This window comes from Hylobates moloch, unplaced genomic scaffold (assembly GCF_009828535.3).
Source record: "Hylobates moloch isolate HMO894 unplaced genomic scaffold, HMol_V3 SCAFFOLD_15, whole genome shotgun sequence".
NCBI lineage: Eukaryota > Metazoa > Chordata > Mammalia > Primates > Hylobatidae > Hylobates > Hylobates moloch.
The window spans coordinates 4,316,675-4,329,171 of record NW_026652290.1 but is presented as its reverse complement, the minus strand read 5'-3'; the positions used below and the strand labels follow the sequence as shown (position 1 = coordinate 4,329,171).

Genomic DNA, 12,497 nt, shown 5'->3' with positions numbered 1-12,497 from the left:
AACACTTATCTAATTGTTCTCTTTAAATATAATGTCCACGATAACTCAATAAAGCTGTTTTTAAAAAACACAGAAAAGAAACTGATCTGGGTAAACTATTTCTTAGAAAGCAGACTGTCAGCATCCTTTAGAGTTATAAACTGTAACTTTGTCTAAACTTAGAAACTGCCTTTATGTTTAAAGTTTTAGTGAAAAGTTACATGAAACAGAGATGTGAACTTTCACTTTATCTGAGACTCAGGAGAAGTGCCCTCAGGAGGCGCCCCCGGAGCACAGTGCCCCGCTTCCTTGCCGCTAGGCTCACTTCCTTTCTTTCACAATTTGTTCAAGAACTTACACGTTCATGTACCTACTAAGAGGTTCTGGCAATACATTTTTACCCTTTTGAATAACCTATATATTTTTAAAATGTCTCATCTTAATACATTTTTTGTTTCCATGGAAAAAAATTAATGTTTATTTTATTTCCCCCCGGAATTTAACAGTAAAATAAACACTTTAAATATAAAGCAACATAGCTAAAGAAAGACATATCTAATATTTCAAAACCTAAAAGATGCCATCCCCTGAAGATAACTCATACAATCAATTTCTTAGGAATTTCCTTCAGCCTTATTTGAAAACATCCTAAGTGTCTAAGTTCCTTCCTAAAATTAATAATTATACTGACAACAAATACGGAATACTCATGTCTCCAGCCCCCTATACGGTTGTAGAAAAAACACATGAAAAACATATATTTCTATGTGTGACTATAAAATTGGGAAGATATGCTATAAACCTCAATTCTCACTACTTTTCATTCTGATTGATACTAAACTTTAGATGTTTAGAATGAGCCTAAGCACACTGCCAATACTTTGTGACTCTAAAACCTCCATCACTCAACTGAAGACTACTGGAAGACTACGGCTTCAACTGACTTACATTATTAACAAAAGCACCTAGAGGTTTTGTTTACCAATTACAAACTGAATGCACGGTCAAGTTTAATACCTCACTGCAAAACTGCAATTATACTCGTTATAAACAAGATTAGGATACTAATTAAATGTACGAATTTAGGCTGAGCTGGTGGCTCAAACCTGTAATCCCAGCACTTTGGGAGGCCAAAGTGGGTGGACTGCTTGAGTGTGAGACCAACCTGGGCAACACGGCAAAACCCTGTCTGTATAAAAAAATACAAAAATTAGCCAGGCACTGTGGCATGCACCTGTAGTCAGCTACTTGGGAAGCTGAGGCGGGGGGACCACTTGAGCCTCGGAGGTGGTGGCTGCAGTGAGCTGTGTTCGTGCCACTACACTCCAGCCTGGGCAACAGAGTTAGACCCTCTCTCTCAAAAAAAGTATAAATTCAAATGAATATGACTTAAAAATCATAATTCAGGCCAGGCACAGTGGCTCACGCCTGTAATCCCAGCACTTTGGGAGGCCGAAGCAGGCGGGATCACAAGGTCAGGAGTTTGAGACCCTCCTGGCCAACATGGTGAAACCTTGTCTCTATGAAAAATACAAAAATTAGCTGGGCGTGGTGGTGCGCACCTGTAGTCCCAGCTACTCTGGAGGCTGAGGCAGCAGAATCGCTTGAACCTGGGAGGCAGAGGTTCCAGTGAGCCGAGATTGTGCCACTGCGCTCCAGCTGGGCAACAAGAGCAAAACTCCATCTCAAAAAAAAAAAAGAAAAAAAAATCATAATTCATTAATGATATGGACCATGAACCATAATGGGTCATGAAGGTATTCACTTTCATACATGGTAAGATTAACTTTGAGCTTTTTGTATGAAAACATCCACTTTATCAACTTAAACAAATCTGGCTAAAAGCACTGAATTAAATTTTCACATTTATGAAAATTATCATAGTTAATCATTAAAAAAACCCTCACTCAATCCATGAAAACACCCAGAAAACAATACTGAAAACTTAGGCTCCTGAGGTCATCATATCACAAATAAAGCTATTATTATCTGTGCCTCAATTAAGGGCAGTGCCAAAAATAAAGAAAACTGATTACTCATTATGGTCATAAAACCTATGCCAGTCTGAAGTGACACTTGGACCCCAGTTACTCCACAGAGAGCTACAATGCAAGTTAATGGCAACAGGATTATATCTGATTCCCTTTTCCCCCAGTATGAGAGCATCTAGGGTCTCACTAAGGGTAACAGGTAATTGTGTTCGGCTGTCTCTTTGGTCACCAACGCAAAGACAATATTCAGCAGAATTTACAAAGGTCTAGTTTGTTTATGAATAGGCTTCCACAGAGGTTTTCAAATTGCTTGGTGCAGCTCCTTGAAGGGATAGGGATCCAGGAGTGCTAACTGCGGGGGAGCAGTGGAGAGTCCATATAAATATATATTTATGTATATGAATTCATAGAGAGATGCATTCAAGGATGGCTAACAAACTGTTAATGGGTAAATATCTCAGGACAGAGAAATTCCGAGTGAACTTTAATTTCTTTTTAGATAATCTCAAATTATTTTCAATGAGAATATATAACTTTTGTTTTTCATCACAGGAGAGAAAAATCAGAAAAAGTTGACTACGACAACAACCCAAGAGTCCGAGACAACCAAGGAAAAGGCCTCCAGGTATAGAAACACACCCAGATTCCTTAGGAGTGCAGGACACCAACCCCACTGGAGGGTTTGCAGACTTAGAGGCATAGAGGAAAATCAAGGGGGAGTCAAGAGGAAGAAACTGATGAAAGCCAAATTGAATCAACTATTTGAGTGAAAACCCCCAGGGCTGAATAAAAGTGTATCTCCCAGCTGCAGAGAAAACATGGTTCCCATGATCACATCAGGGTAGGATGGGGGTATGAATGTTGGCAGCATAGTGTTTCACACAAACGTACTCACTTGGCCTGAATCTTAAAAAGAAAATGACCCAAACAAAGACATCACAGGTCAGAATTTGAAAAGATAACCAGGAACAAAATTTCTGTTTAGTGGTAATTTTAAAAAGCAGACTTTCTAGAAATCTAATTTTCAAATCTGGGGCGGGGAGGGTAGGAAAGCATGCTACATAATAGATTAAGTTATTCAAAAAAGATATATTTCTAGTTAGCTTCAGTTCGGCATTAGTCTTTTAAATAAAAATTCATAGTTCAAGTTTGATGGTTATAGCCAGATGCAAACTTTTTTTAAGTATAATTAATGCTATAATGAAGACTCATCTATTAAGAAGGGATTAGACTAGTTAATATTCTCCAGGAGAAGGTAGAGGGGTATCATAGATGAGCATGTCATATATTCTAAAAAGTTCCTTGAAAATGTTTAAAACAAATCCAAATTTAAAGCATTTCTATTATTGAGAAAATTAAGTCAAATATAATGCTAAATAATTGGGGCACGGCTTTACTAATGCTACCAGTTGAGTGGTGTGTAATATTGCAGAGCAAGGGAATTTCTAATTGATTTGGTCTAGCTTGAGCTAATTATCAAAACCAAAATTATTCAAACTTCTACAATGTTGATTGATTCAGTATATTATGCAACCTAATTTATAACTGTAGCTTCTCTCTTAAGAGTATCCAACTCTCGGACTCTCTCAAATTGCTAAACACTTTCCTATATTCAAACAACTCAGGGCCTTGAGACTTCTGGGTGCTGCCTTGTGGCAAATGTGGCCCCTGCCCTCATGGACACACAATCTGGAGCAGGGGAGGGAAGTCAAAATGCTAGAATGTTAGGAAAGCATCAATTTTATGTGTGAACACTAATACTAGTACTATAACACGTATCATTGGTACAGTCAGGCCAACCTGTGTCACCCGACATAAGTGTCCAGTCAGAAAGTTGGAACCAATATTTCTCAGGCAATGAATTTTGGTTTGAACCAGTAATAATGAAGAGTCTGAGAAAAATATAAACCTTGACGCTGCTAATATTCATCAATGAATTACCTAGCAGTAACTGTTAGATTATTTATAATTCAAAAAGCATTTTTTGTTTGGAAAGACATTAATCATTACTACAACCCATTCTAAGGCTAGTTAGTAGTTACTGATAAACTGTACCCAAAGGAACAGTATTTTAGAGGATATAGAAGGAGAAGAGAAAAATCCAGTAGCGTTTGGAGTTAGCAATGAAAATTCTCAACAGAGGCCTGGTGCAGTGGCTCATGCCTGTAATCCCAGCACTTTGGCAGGCCGAGGGGGGGAATCATTTCAGGTCAGGAGTTCGAGACCAACCTGGCCAACATGGTGAAACCCTATCTCTACTAAAAATACAAAAAATTAGCCGGGTGTGGCCGTGTGTGCCTGTAATCCCAGCTTACAGGGCAGGGGTGGGGTGATGCTGAGGCAGGAGAATCACTTGAACCTGAAGGGTGGAGGCTGCAGTGAGCCGAGATCATGCCACCGTACTCCACCCAGCCTGGGAGACAGAGCAAGACTCCGTCTCTCAAAAAAAAAAAAAAAAAAAGTAAAAGAAAATTCTCATCAGAACAGTAACAGAAAATAATAGCTCTGTGTAAAGTGGTGGGACAATGTAATTCACAATCACTGTTCAGTAATAAGCAATTTGTTACTACTTGAGGAGAAAACAGTGACAACGACGAAGAATATACCTGGTACTAGATCAGATTGAAAAATTCAAAATGTTAAAAAAAAAAAAAGAAGAAGAAATGGATAATCCAGAACAGTTAACTCTGTATTTTGAAATGACAATAGTAAGAAACCATTGTTTTTCTTTCAAGATCATAAATTCATACACAACTATGTACCATAACCCTTTTGGACCCTTCTGGAAAAGTGTTATGTAAATTCACAGTGCTTCTAAGAGTATAACAAAGAAAAATGTCCTTTTTGCTATGCTGCTTTTTAATATTCATTGAGCATTAACTCCCTCTCTTCATGTGACTCTAGAGGTTCAGAGACCTGGGCTCCCTCAAGTCTTGTCTTTACCATTAACTGGTTCTTAACCAAGAACCAGCTTCTTAATTCACACTAGGAGATTATCTGTAAACGAATTCCTTTCCTGTTCAGCTATGAAGTTCAAATGAGATAATATACATAAACTTAACTTTGAAAATTATAAAATGTCTCACAAAAGCATAGCATTAGCTATGAGTGCATGTGTCTACATGTACAGTTGTGTACATGTGATGGTCCAGTGGAAAAAAACTTCAGAATAACAGTTATAGTAAACCTTTACTGAGCACCAATTATATGCTAGATACTAAGCCATTTTCCTGCACGATCTCAATTAGTCTTTTTTTCTTTTACATTCTATTTTTAATTGACAAATAATCGTATTAAGTCTTTGTAACAGCTTTATGAGGTAGGAACCATTCACTAACTTTCTCATTTTAAATATGAGATACTGAAGCCTAAAGAAGTGAAGTAACTTGTCCCAAATTAAACAGAGCTAGTGTATGTGACTCCTGAGTGTGTGCTCTTAACCACTGGGAAATAACTAAACATACAGGTATAAAATGAAGAGGCTTGGAGTGTGGTTTTCAGTTTGTTCATTCTGAATCTCTAGCACATCATAGGAGTTCCTGAGTAACAGCGAGAAATGCGTGTTTCCACCAACACCTTTCATGATAACCAGCAAATTCTGGACTTGGAGGAGAAAAAGAGAAATCTTTTACATATCAATAAGCAAAGAGGGAATCCAGAAAGAATATATCTTTTTTATTATAAAGGATAGTTGGCAATCCTTAAAAAAATGCAGATATCCTTTGGTTGTTCTTATTCAAACTGAATCAACTTTATCAGTTCAATCCTGTTTGGTGGAAATCAAACCAAAAGAAAATTTAAAAGCACTGTTTGGAAAGCTAATATAACATTCTTCAGGCATTTTTAGATTAACCAAATACCAATGAGATGCAGATGTAAAACCAGTGATAAATGAGGAATTTCACAATGAATAACAAAAAATAGCTTCAAAGGCAGGCTTAGATTCTCATTTTTTAACCATCAATTAAAAAAAAAAAGTCATCCTGGTCATAAAAATTCTGGTACCGCCATAAATGTACCCCCCTAAATATAAATAAACTTACCTTTGGTTTTTTGATCAGCAGCCTGAAAAAAAAAAAAAGAAAGAAAGAAAGAAAGAAAGAAACTCTTTAGGAATAATGTGTAGAATGTACACATCTATGAAAGTTTATAAGCAAACTTTTAGTATTGAAAATTTTAAAAATGAGTTTTTGCCCAGTTAACTTATTACAATTTATTAGTGGGAAAAATGTGTACATGCCATTGATTACATACCAATACTAACCTAAAGGCAAAAAATTCTATCTGGAGCTCATTTAAACTCTATAATTTTAACAGGCTCTAATAGGTATACAGTTTAAACTACAAGATACATTAAACTAGGTAAGAACAAAGACAAATGGCATAACTTGGTATTTTAAATGCCATAAAATTCAAGCTTGACTATAAAGTTTACAGTAGGGCTTTTATTTTTAATCTTTACTAATAGGATTCGTAAAAGAACATTTGCCAAAGCTGCAAAAAAAAAAAAGTATTTCTAGCTTTTCTAATAAGATCAGTTGAATGGCCCTTCTTCATTTATTAGACATGGTTGTTCAGGATAGTTCATTTTAAGTAGAACAACATGGACACACTTTACCACCAGCAACTAAAACACAGCTTCCTTAAAACACAGCTCTAACACTTCCAGTTCCAATTTAGACATTTACGGCTGTCACCTGTATTTATTTCACCAGTAGGATATCTATTATTCGCTAATTATAGACTTGGCATATTGATTTAAAAAGTAACAGAATGAAACCTTGTCATGTAATGGCTATGATGATGCAAATGAGACACACAATGATACAAAGACAATGAAGTAGGAACTTCAGTCAAACCTTTTTCTGAGCACCTTCCTTCTTTTTCTTTTCTTCCTGCTTTTTCTTTTTCTTTTCTTCCATCAAACGTTCCTCTTCTTGTGTTTCTTGCTCTTTCTCCCTATTAAATACAAAGAAAACTAGTATAAGTTTGATGATCATGTTAAGTCAAACAATGAAAAAGCACTAGCTGCTCCAAATCTTAAGACAGAATTTCGCATATGGTATAGAGGAGGACCCTCTGAGAAGGCACTAGAAAGGGACACTTCCCTAACAGCACTGCCGGTTGCCCTGACTTCTTCAGTAGCCGGCTGTCTCATTCATTCAGCCCACATTGTTGAACACCAACCCATCATCCGGCATTGCTAGGGATAAGGGTATGATATGGAGTAAGATATAGCTCCTACAGTCCAGCCCCTAGTCTGGTCTCGAATTCCTGGGCTCAAGCAATCTCCTGCCCTGGCCTCCCAAAGTGCTGGGATTACCAGTGTGAGGCACCAAGCCTGGCCATGCTTTATTTTTTCCACTTGATCCTAGGGTTCTGAAATTTCAGGGTGATGTATCTTTTCTCCCCCATTATTTGTGCTTGGCATTTGGCTGATGCTTTCAGCTCATACCTTTCAGTCTTCTATTTTCTTGAAAACACCTTCCTTCTGTTTCTAAATAACAACATATTGAACCTCTTGGATTGATCACCTGTAACTTGTTGTTTCTCTTACATTTTCTACTCTTTTTTTATTGGTGCTTCTATTTTGAGGGTGCTTGATTCAACTTGATCTTCTAATCCTTCTACTGAGTTTTTTATTGTGATGTTTAAAACTGTTAACTTTCTTGTGCTCTTGAATGCTCCTTTTCCACAACACCCTGTTCTTGTTTTAGGTATGCAAAATAATCTCTATTCTTTTCTCTGAAAATCTTCTAAGTTTTCTGCATATCTTTGTTCCTTCTCTGGATGCCTCTTCGCTTAGACTCTCTCTGATCTGAAAGCCTTTCCTCAACTCTGTAGTAATCCTTGGTTGTCTGTTCAGGCACTGAAATACCAATTAGGGGCTTTGTATGTATGGGATGGATTTCCTTCACAGTGGGTTTTGCTTTAGGGATACTAGGTAGGGAACTGGCTGTTTTACTAGTGCAGCCTCAAATGCCAAAACACGTAGTTTCCCCCACCTGATCACCAGGGTGCTTTATCTATAGTATTAGCTACTAGACCCTAACCACCCAGAATTGCTCCACTGCTGAAATTTTAGATGCCACTATCCCGCATTCTGACCATAACTTCTATTCTTATCACTATTTACACGGCACCTGTTCTTTGTCCTCACTGAATCTTCCCATTTCCTGACTCTTCCTTTTTCTTCTAAGCTATTTTAATCACTTCTTTTCATAGACAGTCTACACCTCAAGCCCATCTCATATGTTCACTAATTCAGTCACTGAAGAACTATACAACTAACATGTGCTATTTATTGTAGTAAGCACCAGGGACGAAAAGAAGGATGGAGGGAGGTGGGGACTGATTCATTTAGTAAGTATTTTCTGAATAAAAGCTTTGTTTATTTTTGTAAACAGAGATGGCGTTGTACTATGTTGTCCAGGCTAGTCTTGAACTCCTGGCCTCAAGTGATCCTCCCACCTCAGCCTCCCAAAGTGCTGGGATTACAGGTGTGGGCCACCGCACCCAGCCTGAACTGGGATTATAGCAGAGAATTTATAAGTGCTCTGGGATTATAGCAGGAAGCAAGATAAGAATACATATACTTTCAAGGATATTTACATAAATACTTTCAAGGATATTTACATAAATGAGTAAAACAAATTATCGCTATTACAACAGCAACAAGTATAAAATGCAGTGAGAATGTGACAAGATGAACATCTGCATCTGCCTGGGCGCTGGCCTCCTGCAAAGGCTATTTTTCTGTTACAGTTGGGAGCCACATGTCCTGGCTTTAAACGAGATTATGAGCTTCCTCTGTCCTCTGGGCTGTAAGTGCCTTGGTAGGAGGACTCTTTCTCTGTGGCCCTGAGAAGAATCTGTTACCCTTCAGGGCATTTCTGGTACCAATTTCTGGTATATAATCTCAGCTGAAATTTACAGTGGAGAAAATCTGGAAGTTTTCCTTTCAAGGAAAACTTTATTTTTTGATATGATCAAGTAGTATTTAAAAAGTTACTGTCTACCTTGCACAGTGAGATTATAAACTTGGATTTGAAAAGTGTTTTCACCTATTAAAAGAAAAAAAAACAAATGTATCAATTAAATGGAGAGTCAATTTGTATTTTTTCTAAGTTGTAAAATAAATTTGTAAGTCAAGAAGCAAGGAGAATAAAGAAAAGGAATGGCCAGGCTGGGAGAATTTTACTTTTTAATCACAGAATTTTTTCTTTTTAAAATTAAGTTTAAATATATATGATCAACATACATTTGTAAATATAATCTTATCATGCTTTTCCCCCCAGGACGATATTTGCTTTCCTGTTTCTGATATGCTTGGCATCCCTTATCTACTCTTTCTCCCCTTTCCATATCCATGTCAAATATCTCCCCCCCCATGACCCACGTTAAAACCACCTAGGTTCATATCTTTCTGTTTTTGTCCCTGCTCGTGTAACTGTATAAAAACATATATACTTATACATTTTTACAAAGATTTTATTGGATCACTGTTGGTATAACTGGGATTATGTTATAGAAACTTTTTTGCATCTTGCTTTCCTCATTCAATACTTGCAGGGAAGGAGGATCTCCCTTCTCTCTCCCTCCCCCTACTGAGATGTCCAATCTGTTATTTCTAATGGCTCCATAGATACCATGGTGTGAATGTTGTCATATTATTCAGTCATTCTTCCATTCATACATATTCACTTCCTTTCCAGTTTACTGCCACTGCAAAGAACTCCAGCTGTCCTATCCAGCTCTGCTGAAGAGAAGAGCATCCCTTCGATTGGTGTTTCAGCTTATGTTTCAGTAGCAATGGGAATTAGGTAAGGAGGAAATCTGATATGGGCTCAACTGCTGGGCCCAGAGCAAGTCTGAAGGGCCAAATTGGATATAAATTACCTATACCTCATATGGTGAGGCATACTATAGTGGATCCCTCTGTACTGAGTTTTATTAGGAAGAAAACATTTTTTAATAACCTGGGTTTTCCCTTTGTTTCTTTTATTCTCAAATAATTTAGCAATCACAAGATTAGGAGGCTCTGGGTAGCAAAAGGAGCAATACTCGTATTTTGGAGGCAGCTAGGAGGAGGCAGGGGTGAAAAGAAGATTTCCTACAAATGGGCCTCTGTGGGTATCATTTCGGTGTTCCTAGTTAAACTATAGATTTTCCCAGAGAAACAATGATTTATTTTTGTTTCAGAGGTTCTGATGGAGAAAGAGAAATAATGATTCAAAAGGTGAAATTATGTAGGTAGACTGGGAATCCAGCCACCTCATGCAAAACAATCCTGGATGAAAAATGTTACAAATTACCAGTCTTTTTGTTAGTTGATTACTTCTCATATTTGTAAAAGAAGAAAATTCAATAAAGGAGGGCAGGGGCCTGTTTTTGTCTTTGAGGTTTAATTATTAGAAATTGTAAATGTTTCTCATCCTTAGTTTCACCTACAAAGAACACCAGAGCCTATACTGTGAAGTTATGCTGGTTGGACTCCAACGTCATGTCATCAAAATATTCACTAATTTGTTGGGGGGGGAGGCGGGGGGGGCAGAAGGAGAAGGAGAGAGAGTGTGTGTGTTACATGCCACTATTTTGAAACTAACTAATTCAATTAGAATTTCCTTTCAGTGTTTATGTTAGGAAGGGCTGGTAAAATGTTATCAACAAAATTAAAAAGAGAAGGGGATGGAAATGGTATGCTATGCAGTTGTCATAGAAATAGTTATGGTCTTAACTTATTCAACATGTATTTGACTACCTGCTATGTGCAGGAAGTATTTGCTAGACTTTTGTGGGCAGTATGAGAAGGATAAGACAAAATAGTCTCACCCTTGAGCATAAAATCTAAAAGGAAAGACAAGGTAAAATTTTAATTATATTTAATACTCTATATAGACTATGGAAAGAAACAGAATAGAGAGTATGCTTGAGATTTAGAGTCATAAGGACTGGGTTCTAAAGTGAAATAAAGTCGCTGGTATAGAGAAGGTCCAAAGCCTTTGTAAGCCAGCATATCGGATGGACTGCCTGGAAGAATGCTTAAGTCACTCAGCATGACACCTGGACTTGGGCTGGAAAAGGCGACTCATTGCCAAATGGCTCTGACCAACAGGACCAGAAGTTGCGAAGAAGACCTGTGCTTGACAGACTCTACGGTCTTCTAATTTCCACACTTTTGTATAATCCCTTCCCGTGGAGTATGAGAGAGATCAGTGACTTGCTTCTAGCCATTCAAATATGGCAAAGGTGTATGTTGTCACTCCCTGGCTGTGTTACGTAAGACTCCGACTTTCTAGCAGACTGGCTTTAGAGTCTCCCTCTTCCCCGCTGGGTTTGAAGAAACAAGCTGTCATGAATCCTACTGCTGCAAGGAACAGCATTCAGCCAGCAGCCTGAGGAAGAATGGATACCAATCGCTCCCCAGCAGAGCCTCCAGATGAAAACAGCTCCTGGCCTTGACTGCACAGCTTTGCAGAGGGCCAAGGTGAGTACAGCCTCCTGAACCCACAGAAACCATGCAATGGATGTGTACTGCTTTAAGCCAATACATTTAGTGGTATTTGTTACGCAGCATAGCAAACTAAACCAGGTAGTGATGGAGTCAGGCCTTCTGGGTCTGGGCAAGATGGATTATGCCAGCTACAGCCTCTCTCCTGCCAATTACAACAACAACAACAACAACAACAAAAACTGGACGAAGTACAATATAAACACAAACACATAAATAATGAAAAGTAACAAAAGTAGGTGGTTTGGGGATAGGAGTTAAAATGTAGGGAAGGCAATCTGTGTGGGGGTGACTTTCTCATTTCCTTCTCTCAAAGCTTTGCCCAGGGAGTGGGCCCCAATCACAGCCATGCTGTAGCAGGCATGGCACTGACACCTACAACCAAGAGAAACCCCATCTTTCTCAGCAGAGGACTAAAAAAAGGAGCACCCGTGAGCTGGACGTATCCCAGGAGAGTCAGGGATCCCAGAAAGAAATCAGCTGGAAAAGGGAATCCTCCAATTCTGTGTACAAACCTTCACCATTTTGGGCTCACCTTTGAGTTATGCATTTATGGGGCAGACCCAAAACAGCAGAACAAATGCTGTGAGATCTGAACACCCCCCTGCCCCAAGCCTCAGACTAACTCCTACATGTGGGCCAGGCCCAAAGCAGCATAGTGAGAGCCTAGTACTGAGCTGACACTGGAAGCCTTGAACCTACCCAGGCTGATTGCCTGCTAAAACAAAAACAAAACAACAAACCAGCGTTTTCTAGAGGGGTCTGATAGTACTAAGAGTCTATATGACATATTCAAAACATCTAGGATAAAGTCCAAAATATCTCCTTATACAGAGAACCAGACTTTGTGGCCAACTGTCAGGGCGAAAGACAACAGACATCAATGGCCAGATGACTCAAGTTTTGGAATTATCAGACAATGGCTTTAAAGCAGTTATTATAACTATGCTCCAGGAGGCAAATAAAAATACACCTGAGTAAACAAATAAAAATTTAGGACTAAAAAACTAAAACAT

The 12,497-nt window shown here is 38.3% G+C and overlaps 1 protein-coding gene across 13 annotated transcripts in view; it reads right to left on the bottom strand.

Moving 5' to 3' along the window:
• Positions 1–12,497, bottom strand: part of TNRC6C (trinucleotide repeat containing adaptor 6C) — a 145,037-nt gene that overhangs the window by 95,624 nt on the left and 36,916 nt on the right. For 11 of the 13 annotated variants that reach the window (XM_032178200.2, XM_058428985.1, XM_032178205.2 and 8 more), the window contains 2 exons: positions 6,830–6,929; positions 6,014–6,035 (listed from right to left, as the gene is read on the bottom strand). In XM_032178200.2, coding sequence (XP_032034091.1) covers positions 6,014–6,035; positions 6,830–6,892 — 85 coding nt within the window. In that variant the 5' untranslated portion in view covers positions 6,893–6,929. Of the gene's footprint in view, positions 1–6,013; positions 6,036–6,829; positions 6,930–12,497 lie in introns of those variants that run through there. The other 2 variants (XM_058428987.1, XM_058428983.1) reach the window with 1 other exon arrangement.